This window comes from Gadus chalcogrammus, chromosome 14 (assembly GCF_026213295.1).
Source record: "Gadus chalcogrammus isolate NIFS_2021 chromosome 14, NIFS_Gcha_1.0, whole genome shotgun sequence".
In the NCBI taxonomy this organism is placed as follows: Eukaryota; Metazoa; Chordata; class Actinopteri; order Gadiformes; family Gadidae; genus Gadus; species Gadus chalcogrammus.
In genome coordinates, this window is record NC_079425.1 from 11,524,320 (window position 1) to 11,540,693 (window position 16,374).

The following is a 16,374-nucleotide window of genomic DNA, read 5'->3' on the forward strand; positions in this document are numbered from 1 at the left end:
GTGGCTCGTCATCCATTCCCTCTTCCCTGCGCTCTCCTCCTGTATCATAACAGATGGTGGTGGGGTCTATTAATCTGCTGTGTTCAGCTACAATATCTAGCAGCGTTGTGTCCGGCCGAACTGGTGTTCCACTATGTGTATGGTTTCACCTAAATACGTGAGGCTGTGAGTACCGTCGTGCGGTACCTTCACGGCCACCGAGGAACCTTCCCGCGTCTATTTTGGCTCTCCATCAACTGGGGGAAGATGGCCGCTATGAAAATTTTAACAAGTACAGGTCTCTTCTTTGCTTTTTGTGCACTAGGATTGCTTGCGATGGCAATCTGCACCGACTACTGGTACGAGACGGATGCAAGAAGACACCGGGAGAGATGTAAAAACTATGCCAATAAGCGCAATGACCCTGGGTATATCTACATCTCGAATCACAACCTTCCTCTCCAGATGCCTCCGAAGAGCATTGAGAGGAAAGGTAATGGCCCAGATACTGGCGCTATCATCAGGAACAAACGACACTTTGTGGCTGCTGCATCGGCCATGGAGTCCCATTGCAGTCGTCAGTTTAACTCGACCATCTCCGGCCTGTGGAGGAAGTGCCACCGAGAGGGATTCGACCTGGAGACAGAGGACCTTATTTACAAAGGTTAGCGATCTAAAGCCTGCTTTCTCCGCGGATGGTTAAGGCCCTGCCGATGCTCAATAATCACTTCACAGCTAGCCGTCTGGCTGTACGCGTAAACAAAAACAAGGTGTACGATGTGCTCTTTATTTCAAATGCGTTGCCTACGTATATTTTAACATTTTAGCATGTGTTAATAAAGCGACACTGAGCAGCGCAGGCTCCACTTTCTCTGTCCATGGTACCTTGACATGTCTACATGTGGACTATCTTCTGCTATAGATAGGCCTATATACAGTGTGTGTGTGTGTGTGTGTGTGTGTGTGTGTGTGTGTGTGTGTATATATATTTATCTATATGGGCTACATAAACAGAGGCTCATGTATTGATAGCCTACACTTGAGCTGGTGCGGGGCTTACAACGCAAAATGCCTATAATGGGTGCTGTAGCTTGACTATGGGCTCCGGTATTGCAAATTGTGAATAATATAATACATTTAAAAAATGTTATCTTGTATGTTACTTTAGATGAGGATGGATAGCTAAAGATAGGCATAAGGTAGTCTGACCCAGCATATAAACGATATAATATAAATCTGACCATACTGTCATACACATATCAGACCATTTAAAAAAGCCTATAGTCTCATGATACATAGCAATCACGTATCATACAAATAGGTAAATGTGGAACCAGATTATGCATAAATGGTAAAAAACGCAAAGGCAATGCATTTGAAAATCGGTCAAGTGGGCTTGGGTTTTAGATGTTGTTGTTATATTGCCTGAAGAGACTGAAACGTTCAGTCAAGTCAAGGATTGCTCAGACAAAGTTAAAAACAACTTTGACATAACAATGGCTTCATTGTGAATGGAGGGTTTTGAAGGCCACGTCGTCCGTCCTCTGATTAAGTGATGGTTTATCAGCACTTCACCTGTCCTTGTCTTTTGTAATCTGCTACCAGAAATATAGAGTGGATGAACCGTTATGTTCGTTATGCTCCTGTGCAAGGATCTTTAGAAGAAATTGGTTATTACTTGAATTTATATCTTCAACAACATGCAGACTTTAAATAAGGGATTGACCAAGGCATTTATATAGTGCTTTTCTAGGTATCCAAAGGAGCTGTGTGTGTGTGTGTGTGTGTGTGTGTGTGTGTGTGTGTGTGTGTGTGTGTGTGTGTGTGTGTGTGTGTGTGTGTGTGTGTGTGTGTGTGTGTGTGTGTGTGTGTGTGTGTGTGTGTGACGGTGTGTGTGTCATCATCTTACATGCACATTAGTTTTGTATAGGCCTTCCTTCCCCATGCTTGGTCTTCCAAGACCTGAACTTTGTTCATATTGTTTTGTACAAACCTTGGTTTGTATACACAAAACACAGTTTGTGTATACAGAGAGCAAACAAATAGTGGTTCTGTATACTCTGTCCACTGTCCACAACAGAGTTGGTTTGTGTACCACCAGAATTAACTACAAATGATCTTATTATATATTTACTATTTATATATTATTATAAATATATATATTATTTAATTTCAGGCAGTATATTTAATGTTACAATTATTAAATAATTTTAATATTTGTATATTTACTGGTCTTTCATCATATTCCTGTTTTACTTTTTATAAAATTGTGTGTGTGTTCTATGTGTGTCTTTTTTTTGTTTTTTATAGACTGTATAACAAAGGATTTCAATAGGATAACAATGAATCAGATGATGTATTTTTGTTTCCATAGATTTGCATTCATTACTCTTGACAGGTCTACTCGATGACCAAGCTTTTGTGGGCGCTGATTAATTATTAACATATTGGGAAACAATCTATTTCTTCTGTAATATTGAAACTAGTTGTCCCAGTGTTTAACTCTTAATCTCTTCGCAGGAATAATTCAGAGATGCATCCCAGTCAAGTACCACTACACTTCCTCAGTCCTCCCACGGAACCTACCCATCAACATCACAAAGACCATCCGTCAGGACGAGTGGCACGCTCTCCGTAAGTGTCTTTCTGTCTCTGTCCTGTCTACTTATCTTTAAGGCTATCCGTCTGTCTGGCGCTGTGTCTCTGGTGCTGCCACTTTGGCTAACCCAGAACTTCACAATACACTTTAAAGAGGTTCCAGGCATATACATTTGGTAAAGCAGTGTGGTGACCTTTCTGGACATCATCCTTATCCTCGTCCTCCTCCCCTCCACCTCCACAGACCTCCGGAGGATGACTGCAGGCTTCGTGGGCATGGCGGTCTCCATCATCCTCTTTGGCTGGGTGGTTGGGCTGCTCGGCTGCTGCCAGCAACATGACCTCATGCAGTATGTAGCGGGGCTGCTCTTCCTCATGGGAGGTACTGTAAAAGCATAAAAGCATATTCACGGATGTGTGCGTTTGACTGTGTGTGTGTATTTTTGTATTTATACTTTAGTGCACGTTCGTCGGCGCTTGAATAGGCTTTGTTGCAATATGCAGTGCGGCTACACCCGTGCTCCTACAAAGGAATCGTGTACGGAGCCGCTCATCTCAATCATGAATCACCAAGCTAGCCTCTCTCCTCCTATTTCCTCAGGTACGTGTTGCATCATCTCCCTGTGCACTTGCGTAGCAGGGATCAACTTTGAGCTGTCCCGCTACCCGCGCTACATGTACGGCCTGCCAGAGGACATAAGCCACGGCTACGGCTGGTCCATGTTCTGTGCATGGGGCGGCCTGGGCCTCACCCTGCTGGCAGGCTTCCTCTGCACCCTGGCACCCTCTCTGAGCACGCCCACTCGCACCACCACCCACAAGCCCAGGCAAGAGAATGGAGCCGTGTGATCGCCCCCCCCCCCCCCCCCCCCCCCCCCCCGCCCACCAGCCCCGGTGTCAAGTGACCGACGGGATGGCCAGCACCGTCGCCCTGCCGCGCGTCGTATTGTTGAACTCTCATGTAAACTAAATGTCCGGTCGCCATTTCACTCCGCCGTCCACGTCCACGCCATCTGTCTCGGTGTTCCGCGTGCCTACGTCGATGTACGAAGGAGTGAAGTGATGATAAGAAACTTTACACACATGTGTTTCTGGGGTCCTGCGAGAGAGCCCTGGGAAGACAGAGGTTTGAACATTGCAGTGCCCTGAGGCATGGTGGGTTAGAGCACAAACAGAACTCTTCGATGTGTTGCCTTGACCGGCTTCACATGCTAACAGATCTGGAGGGGACTGTTTTTTCTCAAGAGGAATTCGTCTTAAATTTAAATTTGTCTTAAAATGGTGCTCTCCCATGCACATACTACATAAACACACAAAATAAATACATGGATGCATACACACACACACACACACACACACACACACACACACACACACACACACACACACACACACACACACACACACACACAGACCAATTATAAATGACACACCCAACCAATTGTAGATGAGTCAAGAGAAGCTGTATCCTCAGATAAACACATCAACAAACCGGACCCACGGGCCATGAGCATATGGTCTGCCCTCCTCCTTTAAGTCCAGTGATCTGTGCTGTGTTTTTGTTCACAATGAGAAAAAAATGATAGACTGTGGCACAACTTCCCGTTGTTCATCTTTGAAGTACCACACTCACTAATACTGAAGTATAACTCCATGAAGAGACTTCCCCATCTTAAGGCTGAACACTGCCTACCGCAGCATGTGCCACTGAACAAGAGCTATACTAAATATAGCAGGGATTGACCATTAGCGGGGGAAAAAGCAACAATGAATTGGTGTTGAAGAGAAAGAACCTTCTGATTCTTCTGAAAAGATCCAGTATGCTCTACATAGATACAGGTCGAGTAGATCTGCCACGTAGTATTTAAAGTAGATGTTGAATCCGAATGTGGTTGTTTTTTTCCATTTAGTGTTAGAACTGTGTGGGTCAATGGGGGTGTGTAAGATTCCTCCTCTTCTTTATGGATGCAAGAAGTAGAATATACAGGGTGTGTGACAGGCTGCAGTCCATCAAGTCATATTTTGCGAGCGTATTGGGGTCATCGACACACGGGTGTTAAAAAGCAATGAACTACATCAGTTGAGCTCAGTAGAAGGTAGTGTGAAAAACAATCAGTAGAACAGTATGGACCATGCCAGGTTCTTGGGGCACAGCTTTTTCCATAATACATTCATGCGAAAATGTGATTTTCAATAGCTTTCTCCTTGCATAGCTGTTCCTTGTCATGACACAAATTCCAGTACCACTAGATGTAATATGACATGCTGCTGACTAGATTTTTCCCCACTTCCATCTTTGGGTTTAAAAAGATTTAGAATGGGGGAAATCCCAAATATAACATTCAAATAACGGAAGGTTTTGAAACTTGTAACATTTCACCCGCAAAATACTGAATTGTTGCATAACTAAAGTAGAGAAGGTTATTTATACAAAAAGTATTTCTTGGTAAATTATTTAAAAGGCCAAATCTGGATGACTCTCGAGACGTGTTTTACATGAGGAGGACAGCAAATGTGGAGAAAGGCAAATGTTGTTCAAATCATTGTCATTCACATCCACAATGGGTTTTTATTTTTAAATCCAACACATTGCCATTGTTCAAACTAGCATACCCATGATGTTTTACAAGTACATTGTTCCTGAATGGGAGTCATGAAAAAAAAATGTTATGTTAACGAACATGTTTGTAATTCACATCCACATTGCGTACCTTTGAGTGACTACTTTAATGGTATTATTTAAGGTATAACAGCAATTTCTCTATTTTTCAGTTTGCCAAACTTTTTTTTTTTCCTCCTTTGCAAGATGTTGGCATTTCTGCACAATCAATCAATTATTTGTATCTGTACATATAAGTGTTTCATAAGGGCCGTTTAATCAGCAAAGGAGAGCATGTCTGCACATCCTTCTGTCTTGTTAACAGAGTGAGGGGTTTTGGTTGTATTGTTACCCTGTCTGAGGCACATTCTCTGGACTCAGTGGTCGTACTTGTACATGTTTGTGCTGGCGAGTAATCCAGTGTATGGAGACAGTGAATCTATGAGGTCATTGTGTTCACACTGCCTGTAACCGTGATTGGAACAGGACTTGCTGGAACGAGTGTATAATTGTTTCAGATGTGTCACCAATAACATCTAGCTTTGCCTTAGAATGTAAAAAAAGGAAAAGTGTCTCGGCACATTGGACACATCAGTAGCAATGCTGTTACAATGGGAATCTGAAAGAAAACAGTGTTACCAATTGAAGTATTCTAATGGTTTAATAATATTCCAAACTAGTATTACTACAAACGGTAACTATCAGTGAAGAATACATACATGTATTCATACTGGATGTCCTTAGCAAGGCTAACAGGTAATTTAAAGGAAGCACAACTGCACACATTGTCTTTTAGTGCAATGTTTGTGAAAGGTGCTTTTTCCTGCTGGCCTTCTGAAAACGTAATGTAGTAGGCCTACCCGTGCACACGCTGTGCAGAACAAGGTCCAAAGGTATCGGGGTAAAAATTAAAAGCACATATTGGATCCCTGCTGTGTATCAAATTGTTAATTATGTAGGACACATGTGGAGGTTGCACCATTAGATAGCAATCCTTCTATAGCAATGATTGGATATGGAATCATTTGTGATATGTTTTTGTACTGAACTATGAAAAAGAAACAGGTGTCATTGACTGATCTCAGCACAATTTAACCATTGTAAACATGTATGCAAGACTGCAGTGAGATTCCTGTTGAATAGTGACTTTGTCTGTGGAGCTATGAGAGATGGCCTGTACATAACGCCACCGTTTAGCGTGGCTCTCGTTTCAGTAGCACATGCATTATTTTCTACAAGTCATTTTTACAGATTCAATCCACAGAGGATGTTGTGTGGGGGGAATTTAAAAAGAGACATTATAGTCTTGCATGAGATCATTACAATTAGGTTATTTCAATATTATACAACTTGTGTCCATTTTTTAATTAATTTATTTTACTGAAATAAAATATGTAATACTATTGTACTGAAAAGTTCAATGTTTGTTTGTTTTTCAAGCACTTTGTCGCCTGGGGCCCAAGATACATGCCAGTTCTGTCAGACACATAAAACAGACCAATGATGAGTTTGTATGTACGCATTATAAAAAAAATCCAATCCAAACTCTAAATTCTCTACTATTATGACCCCCACGTCCGCATAGAAAATACATCGCGAAATGAGACGCTATGTGAACTGAACAGACTGTCTGGAGCAGGTGCTTTGGGGGAGGGGCAGTCAACATGGAGGCGCCAGTCTGTGGATTTGTTTGACTTAATCTGGGATACTGCGCCATCTAGAGGCAGGACCTGTTTATTCCCTTCTCGTTTAACGTCTGATAACAGTCGCAATCCCTACTGTTTCATTGTTACAATGTTTGAGGCATGCAGCACTCCATGATGAAAGGCAGCAGAAACAAATCACACCCATGTTTTTTTTCAAATACAAGAGGTACTAAGTATCATGTAAAAGCACTACATCATCTACCAACTTTCAAATTGCTATCAAAAATAGATTTCTTGAGATAATTAATTAAACATGTTTTCATCAAGTATAATAAACAATGACACAAGTATTAATAATTTGGCAGTAATAAACATCTTGAAATAAGACTAAGAAGCAAATACGTTTGATAAGGATACAGTAAAGATATGTGACATTTCTCAACTCAATGGGACATCAGGAGGATAGTATTTTTAAGCCTTTATACAAACAATTTCAAATTGGAGCCTTGATAAAACAAGTAAATGTTCAACCTTATTCTCTTGACCTGGGCAAACATTTAATTAGCAGACGTAATCCTGCTTAGAGGCACATTCATGGAATTGAACCTGATCCTAAGATCTTTCACTATACATGAGTGAAAGAGGAGCAAACGTCTTCTACTTCTTTCCACGACAGTGTGCCCCGACCACCATGTAGCTGTCGGGGGACAGGTCCTTCACCTGGGGGGTCTTAGCCCGGCTCCCTCTAACATCGGGCCCCCTGCATGCTGGCCCTCCTCTGCAGGGGTCATGTTTGGTCAGGTACCCCATGAAGGTCTCCCATCCGCCTCCAACACGGACCATCACATGTCTCTCATTCAGCATCTGTCGTGCACAGAGGCAACATTATCAACAACAATACACACCCCCCGGTTTAATGATGAATGATCAATATCAATAAGACAGATGATGGAAAGGTTGGGAGTGTGATGTGTTAAAACTAAGAATTTGAAAAACGCAGATGGACGCCCCGAAACACTCCACTCTTTATGACTCCATTGGCTTTCAATACCCCCCCCCCCAGGCTTAGGAGAGCTACCACCCCTTCCCCCATCACCCTTCCACTAATCAAATATTTACGGGCTCCCTCGGCCTTGTGCAGCGCTGCCCATGAAAAGCAAATGATCTCGAGGACACTTTGTCAAAATCTCATTAAGGCAAATGAAACACCAGCTGAGCTCACTGGGAGGAGTCATCCACATTTAAGCACTCGCACGCGCCTGCCCACATGCACAAGCGCACGTACGAGAACACACACACACACACACACACACACACACACACACACTTGTGTATAAACACACCAACACACACACAATCACACACATGCATACACACACACACAAACACACACACACCCACACATACAATCGCACACATGCATAGAAAACAAAGGTACCGATGCAAATACACACACACGGAAAATTCACACATGCGCCCACGCATACACAAACATGCACCCGTAGACACATACACACATAAACACACGCAAAAAAAAAAGGCGCAGATGCACAAATACACACAGGGAAAAATTACACACAAACAAACCAACACAAGATATTGAATGAGCAGCACGTGTGTTGCTCTGGAGTGCTATCAAGGAGATGCCATATCTAAATAAACTCTGTTCTGACACCTTCCCCTCCACAGCCATTCTCCTGCTGAAAACCCAACTGCTACCATGGCAACTACCGCTGCCACACTATAGAGCCTGAGAAGAGAATAAAAAAAAGAAAGGTGGGGGGGGGGATGAGATGAGTTCCTCGTGCTGCGCGGGCCTGCTTCTCTCCTGGGAGACGGGAGAATTCCCAGAAGTCTTTGCAAGGCCATTCGTTGTCCTGTCAGCACCAGCCCGCCGTCTTTCCTTATCGCCCATAAACCCTTCATTATGAAACCATTACCAATCTGATAATACCAGTGCTACATCTGCCAAGACCCACCCCACCCCTCACACAAAATGCAAAACAGGATGTAGACACGTGTATAGGTAACAAAAATAATTAATGACCTATGCACACACACACACACACACACACACACACACACACACACACACACACACACACACACACACACACACAGACACACACCGCCCACACACACACACACACACGCCCACATGTGTTAATCCACAGAGGAGACCCCAGACGTGATGTGTCTCAGCTGTCAGGCTGCAGATTAAAATGTTAAGGGTTGGGGGGGGGGGGGGGGGGGGGGGTCCTGAATAAAACACGGACTGGGAGCAAAGAAGAATATTTGAAAATACTCTTGAGCAAAGTGATATAGTCATAAGACTATCTGTGTCTATCCTCTTAAGTAAGGTTAGAAAAATATTGCAGTAACATCTCAAAATAAAACGCAGGAGAGATAAAATACAAACTATAGCAAAAAAAAAGACATAACTGTATCATGCAGCATCTCAGCCTCAGAAACTAAAACAGAATGCCAGACAGACATTCTGCCCTTTCCGAACACAACTAGATTCCAGTTGTGAGCCCCACCCCCACTGGTTTCCATACAAGTGTGATATCCTCCGTTCCCCTGTGTCTTTCTTGGCAGTCACATCGATTTTTTTCGTGTCCTCCTGAAAAATTCATGAGAGTACGGGAGGAGGAAGTACAGGTAGTAGGACGTGTTTGTATGCAGTCCAGTAGGAGTCAGGCTTTAACCACATTATTATTCACTTCAACTTGCTACCAAGTACTGCCATTTACATCCAACCCTGCCAATCTCACAATACTAATATCAGGTGATAGAGCTGAAACCATAGAGTATAATATGTGAGATGAATTTGTCGGTTTTAATATTTAAAGTAAAAACTAGACGAGATTAAAAGCTATTTTTTTAAGGACATGGTGTGAAAAGCACAATGGGTGTTAAGGTTAGAAACAGTACACATGGAGAGACATGGTCAGTCAGTGTTTATCAAGAAGACTTTATAATTATCAAATTTACATGGATATTCCCAATCGATTGCATTATCCATCACAGTGCTTCCCATTAATTATATATAGATAATCGACCAGTATACCTGTATTATACAGTACTTGTATGATTAAGCACTTAATCATGACGACATTCATTGCTGATGGCAACAACAGCGTATACAGCCCTGTTTGTGTGTGCCATTATTCCATCTCTACTTAAGTAATGTTAAGTAATCTTTAGCTGCAGCAGCACATCAAACCCTCTCTCATTCATTCTCCAGTCCTTTCACCCTCTGATGTTGATACATAATGATCAGCCAGTAACATTGAGTGAGGGGGGGGGGGGGGGGGGGGGGAGGCATGATGTTGTGAGAGCAGCAGTAGCAGCTTCCCATTGTTGCAGCAGCAGCAGCGTTCTCCTAATTGGACACATTTTAAGAAAGGAAAGCCTTCGCCACCATTGACAGCCAGAGAATGGCTTGGAGACAGCCCTTCAAACATACACTTCTTCATACCAAAAGCCCTTCATGCGTACAGCTCTTCATACATACTGCTCTTCATACATAGAGCTCTTCTTATAGCTCTTCATATGCTGTTCATACGTACAGCTCTTCATACATGCAGCTCTTCTTATAGCTCTTCATATGTCTTGCTGTTCATACGTTCAGCTCTTCCTACATACAGCTCTTCATACATACAGTACTTCATACAGCTCTTCATACCTACTGCGCTTCATAAGTACTGCTCTTCATTCAGCTCTTCATAAATACTGCTTTTCATTCATACAGCTCTTCATACAGCTCTTCATACGTACAGCTCTTCATACACACAGCTCTTCATACAGCTCTTCATACAGCTCTTCATACACACAGCACTTCATACAGCTCTTCATACGTACTGCTCTTCATACATCTCTTCATACGTACTGCTCTTCATACAGCCCTTCATACACACAGCACTTCATACAGCTCTTCATACGTACTGCTCTTCATACAGCTCTTCATACGTACTGCTCTTCATACAGCTCTTCATACGTACTGCCCTTCATACGTACTGCTCTTCATTCAGCTATTCATACAGCTCTTCATACAGCTCTTCATACGTACTGCTCTTCATACAGCTCTTCATACGTACTGCTCTTCATACAGCTCTTCATACGTACTGCTCTTCATACAGCTCTTCATATGTACTGCTCTTCATATGTACTGCTCTTCATACAGCTCTTCATACAGCTCTTCAAACAGCTCTTCATAAGTACTGCTCTTCATGCAGCTCTTCATACAGCTCTTCATACGTACTGCTCTTCATATGTACTGCTCTTCATACGTACTGCTCTTCATACGTACAGTCCTTCAGACATACAGCTCTTCAGGGCCAAGTGTTGTGGAAGAAAGACCTCCATTAGGAAGCCGGTGTTGTGATGGGCAGGTTGGGAGGGGGTAGGATTGTAACGGGGTGGGGTTCAGACCAAAGTGGGGGGGGGGTGTGTGTGGGAGGAGGCACACATTTTTTACGAGCAGCCTGATTAAATCTCCTCCACTAATTCCAATTGAATCCCTCCACTAATGACTTGTCTCCTTAATCAATAGACTGGCTGTAAAACGAACGGGGACCAATGTAACGATTCACGGACGATACCCCCGCAGTAGCAGCAGCAAACACACGTGGCTATCAAGCCTGGTATGCTAATGAGGTGGGTGTGGGGGCAGGGGGTATATTGCATGTTGTACTTTACACGGCCGAGCCAAGGCATGGAATCTTTGGACTGTTGAGTGATGCCTTGCGTCAGAGCTGTGCGTCTAGCTGGGAGGAAGCAGAAGCGAACACCACAGGTAGAAGCAGTAGACGTACAGAGCAGGCTTTTAGGATGCAACAACACCTGCTTGCCTAAAATTGTGGTAGGGTCGATGCGGAAGCAGTAAGGTGTTGGACTGTGTGGATTCAATGAAAATGTTACAGGGGGTAGTGGTGTTTTTCGGCGAAATTGAGGGATTGATTTTTCCCCATCCCCTTCCATTTATAACCAGGAAAACAATAACATTGAGGTTAGTGGGAGACCGCTACCTTGAAATACTCTGCAAAATAATACAGAGCAAATATGACTCATAGCATTACCCTCAATGCACATTCCAAAGCCAAACACACAGACACACACATATACCCCAGCAAAGAAACACTTTTTATGGTTTGTCTTTCAAATAATCTGCAGGGGTTACCAAGCTATACGTGTAATTACTTGCGTTGGAGTGTGTGTTTGTGTGTGCATTCTGCTCTGCATTCGTCTTTTATTGACAATCTTAGCTTTGATTTTGAGCCGAAACATGTTCCCCCATGTAAAGGAAACAGGTGTGACTCGACTTTGAAAGCAGCCATTATGTCTAAATGGGCAGTCAAAATATGGTGTCTGTCTGTCAGTGTCTCTAGAGAGGTTGTAACTGTAGCTGTAACCAAGCAAAACTCAGCTGTCAGCAAATTGAAGCTGACAGCGTGTATAACATCATTTAAGCAGCGTTAAGTCAACTGGGCTTTCGCTGAGGTTAACAAAGCGTTAAATAGGATTCGGATGTGACCAATCACCTAAACAAGAAACCAATATGCTATTGCTAAGGCTGTGCTAACTATGTGTTAATGTGGATATCAACGTTAAGATATCTGTTTCGTTGTCTTTGGCGAAAGCTTTGGTTATAAGTGTTAACTTTTCGTAGAGATAAAAAAATTATTCCTTCCACATTCTGAACATTATATAAAATGTATTTAATTTGTGGACCATATCCTACAGCGATAGATAGTGACTTAACAGACATTTATTCATATGAAAATCGTCGTGATTGTATCTTTCAAAGGGTAACACAGTAAAATAATGAATGCTTCAGCATTAGGTCTTTGAACTCTCTCTCTCTCTCTCCTCTCTCTCTCTCTCTCTCTCTCTCGCTCTCTCGCTCTCTCACTCGCTCTCTCACTCGCTCTCTCTGCTGCATTAAACAAGCTATTCTCAAAGTGACCTTTTAAAGAAACGCTTTTTAACTCAGGAGGGAGAAGGAATGTGCCTTGAATATAATGTGTGAAACGGCATACTAACCTTTACCTTCACCCTTGTACCACCAGATCCCCCCCCCCCCATGCTTATCTCTAGCAACACCTCCTAGACGGACAGACCACGTCTAGGTGTACAGATCCTGACCCTAACCCTACTACCCATGATGCTCCAGACACCATGTGCTCCACTCACCCGAACATAGAGGATCTTCTCCCCAACTCTGTAGCGTCCCTTGGGCTGCTTCTCCACCGGGAACTTCACCGGGCATTGGCACGCGGGCTTCTCCACCAGGTTCCTCACCTGGACGTTCGGGAAAACAAAGCAGAGCAGCCATTAAGAGAGCGCCAGCAGCACATCTCTATCCTCACAACAACAACAACAACAACAACAACAACAACAACAACAACAACAACAACAACAACAACAACAACAACAACAACAACAACAACAACAACAACAACAACAACAACAACAACAACAACAACAACAACAACGAGTGTAACTTCAGAGTATGAATGTGGTGGATAAGATGGCGCTCACTATGTCATCCAAGAGGTCAGTGGCAGGGCTGGCAACTCTGCGGCCTGCCGATCGGCCGAGGGGCCGGGTGATGCCCGGGAGCGAGGGGGCGCTCTGGGGCTGGGTGGGGGGTGTCGTAGTCGCGGGGGTGGGCGGGAGGGGTGTTGTGTTGGCCGGAGGAGGGGGGAAGGAGAAGGTTTGGGTCTGAGTGGACACCGTTTTGGTGGAGGCCGGGGGCAGGGCCCGAGCGCATGACGAACACGTGGCGGCGGTTTGGGCGCCGGGGATGACGCCGTGCGCGTCGGGGGTCGGTGGCTCTGGGGCGGGGGGCGGAGGCGGGGATGGAGGGGGAGGGGGAGGGGGAGAGGGTTCCCTTGGTTGGGACGGAGAGGGGAAAAAGGAAAAGCAGAGAGGGGAAGATGGAGAGAGGAAGCCCGCCTCCTCCCTCTCGATCTCTCGCTCCAGCTTCACCAGTCCCGGGGGTTCGATCCCATACCTGAGGAGCAGGAGCGTTGAGGAAAATAAACGTGAGCCCTCTGTTTGATGTAACAATGTTAGAGCAGTGCACGGAAAGGGATCCCTGTTGTTTTGGTACCTTGATGCAATCCTTCCCAACTCCATCAGACAGAGGCACACCTCCCGGGGCTGCTTGTGGAGCACTGCTCGCAGTCAGTAAGGACAGACCATAGAGAAACAAACAGGAACAAAGTTTGAAAAAAGAAAGAAAGAATGCATGGATCCTCTCAAGGAGATTACTGAAAAATGAACAGACCTGTGTCTGCAGGGAATAAAAACATCAACATGCCAGGATGGATCCTCCATTGTGGAGCCCTGTCTTTGAAGCTAGGCCAGAACGCTGCTTTTCTCCAGACCTACTGTTAAGGGGGTATGTGGGCTTCATGACCACATCAACCCTCCCAGATGGCTCACCAGTTAGGGACCTTAGATACTATCCAGGGACTGTACTGTTGTTTTTGTGTTCCAATTGTGCCCCTTGTTAGGGTGTGTGTGTGTGTGTGTGTGTGTGTGTGTGTGTGTGTGTGTGTGTGTGTGTGTGTGTGTGTGTGTGTGTGTGTGTGTGTGTGTGTGTGTGTGTGTGTGTGTGTGTGTGTGTGTGTGTTCCTACCCAGAGTAGTGAGGGCATGCCTGCTAAGGACATCTGAAAACCTCACATACCTGTCTAAACTGCCAGCGCTAATGCAATAGAAGCACAACAAAGTGATACGCACGTGTGTACTACGAGTGAGTGTGTGTGTGTGTGTGTGTGTTTGTGTGGGTGGGTGGGTGGGTGGGTGGTTGTGCAAGATAGCTAACTTGAGCGTGCATCCTCTACTACTACTATGCTACTACTACTACTACTACTTTTTATTTGATGATGATATCACGCATGTACAACAAGACATAAATGATGGGGACACACAGAAAATGTCAAATAACAATTTGCTAAATATTTCTGAGACAGACAAAACATCAATGCGACCAAGCGGGCATGATTCAGCTGCTCTAGGAGTATGCAGATGATTGGTGTTTCTCTGTGGATGTTTCTTTTCTTTACCTGTACTTGGAATCCATCATTACATCACAGCTGCGGCAAGATAAAGAAGAGAAAGGAAAGAGATGCTTCTGTAATAAGCATTTAGTTCCATCAAATACATAAGGCAAAGCAGAGCTGTCCTGGTCAATCCTTGGATGGGGAACAAGCTGGTGCTGCAGGGGAGTAAGAAGGCCAATAGGGGCTACCCTTCCCTCTGGTCTATGGAATGTCTGAAACGTTGCAGGACAGAGAGAGAGATTGTCCTGTCTAAGAGCACCGTCTTTCAGGTGAGACGTTGGTCACTAAAGATCCCATGGCACTCGTCGCAAGAATACGGAGTAGAGAGTTTTCTTGCACAAACTGGCTGATACACACACACTCAATATATAAAGAATATTGGGTTTCCTGAAAAGCACTATGTAAACGCAATATATATAGTATAAAAGTAAAAGTATTTTTATTATGAAGTAGTAGCTGTTGTCCGTAATTTTTTCAACCCAATAACAAAGTGTCGGGGCCCTTTGATAGTCTATGTCTTCAATACAATCTCATTCTCTATTATGAGCCCAATGTCAAGATATCTGCAGTTTTGGGCCTGGTGATTGTGATCAAACCCACCTCTCTCTTAGTCACATGGACCAGAGTCTGCCTTGAGAGAATAGAGGGGGAAGCACCAATTGTGGCTCGAGATTAACCTATAATCATTCTTACACATCCACCCCTTGCCTCTACATGCGCATGTACGAGCTGCCCTTACAAAACTAGATAACTAGCTAACTAACTAATAACATGTTGCAGAACTAGGGCAGCGTGCTTTCAGTGTCATCCATGCGCAAAAACATAAATATCATATCATTCATCCAACTGATCTGTGGGATGATCCGCGTTTGATGTCTTTCTCTCTTTGACGTATCCCTCTCCACAGAACACCTGAACTCCTGTCAGCTCTGTCGTATCTGGGGTATCTGACAGCAGCTAGGTTTTTACCCTTTGGCAGCAGTGGACATATCATAGGGTTCTGTTGCCAAGGTTTCTGAGACATAAAAGCTGCAGGGTCAGAGGTGGGACAGAGAGATGAGAGGCTCTCTGTAAAGGACTATTTTGCGATGGACCAGAGAAGGACCACGCAATAGCAACTCAATAGACCAGAAATTGCCGGAAATACCATATATCGTATAATACTCTTAAAACACATTTTTACGACAAAACACCATTGTGCTGCACACCGATTGCAATCTTTTGTGCCCAAGGGAGGTATGACAAGATAGAAAGAGAGACACTAGCGATGAGATGATTACATTTTCTACCCAGGATTCCATTTCCGGTGCATTTGCAAGACATTGAAAAATAAATACGAGGGAAACAGAGTTGCCGAGGGCAACAAGGTCAAACTAAGTGACAATTCTTTTCAGGTGACGATGAAAGGCTTTGGAGTTATCTTGAATCCTCACCCAAACCCTCTGATTCAAACAGATATGCTTCATCAACGCCGATCT

General features: G+C 44.0%; 2 protein-coding genes across 3 annotated transcripts in view; one reads left to right on the plus strand and one right to left on the minus strand.

Annotated features, from left to right (window-relative positions):
- On the plus strand, window positions 1-3,427 carry tmem276b (transmembrane protein 276b). Of its 2 annotated transcripts, none has more exons than XM_056607987.1 (4): window positions 1-643; window positions 2,500-2,613; window positions 2,822-2,959; window positions 3,152-3,427. In XM_056607987.1, the coding sequence occupies exons 1-4, from the start codon at window positions 247-249 to the stop codon at window positions 3,424-3,426; spliced, it is 924 nt and encodes a 307-aa protein (XP_056463962.1). In that variant the 5' UTR covers window positions 1-246; the 3' UTR covers window position 3,427. The 2 variants fall into 2 exon arrangements, with proteins under 2 accessions (XP_056463962.1, XP_056463963.1); XM_056607988.1 differs by having other exon boundaries at window positions 3,179-3,427.
- Window positions 3,428-4,321: 894 nt separating this feature from the next.
- The window catches only part of LOC130403658 (growth arrest-specific protein 2-like), an 18,332-nt gene continuing 6,279 nt past the window's right edge, over window positions 4,322-16,374 (minus strand). The window contains exons 4-8 of the mRNA XM_056608076.1: window positions 16,330-16,374; window positions 13,940-14,003; window positions 13,366-13,840; window positions 13,018-13,125; window positions 4,322-7,686 (exon numbers count right to left, since the gene is read on the minus strand). The exon at window positions 16,330-16,374 is cut by the window's right edge and continues 97 nt beyond it. Of these exons, the coding sequence (XP_056464051.1) occupies window positions 7,480-7,686; window positions 13,018-13,125; window positions 13,366-13,840; window positions 13,940-14,003; window positions 16,330-16,374 (899 nt within the window). The 3' untranslated portion in view covers window positions 4,322-7,479. The remainder of the gene's footprint in view (window positions 7,687-13,017; window positions 13,126-13,365; window positions 13,841-13,939; window positions 14,004-16,329) is intronic.

Coding starts and splice junctions, on each gene's coding strand:
- tmem276b (XM_056607987.1), top strand. CDS start 247: ATGGCCGCTATGAAAATTTTAACAAGTACAGGTCTCTTCTTTGCTTTT. Junction 644..2,499: donor AGAGGACCTTATTTACAAAG/GTTAGCGATCTA, acceptor ATCTCTTCGCAG/GAATAATTCAGAGATGCATC. Junction 2,614..2,821: donor GGACGAGTGGCACGCTCTCC/GTAAGTGTCTTT, acceptor CCACCTCCACAG/ACCTCCGGAGGATGACTGCA.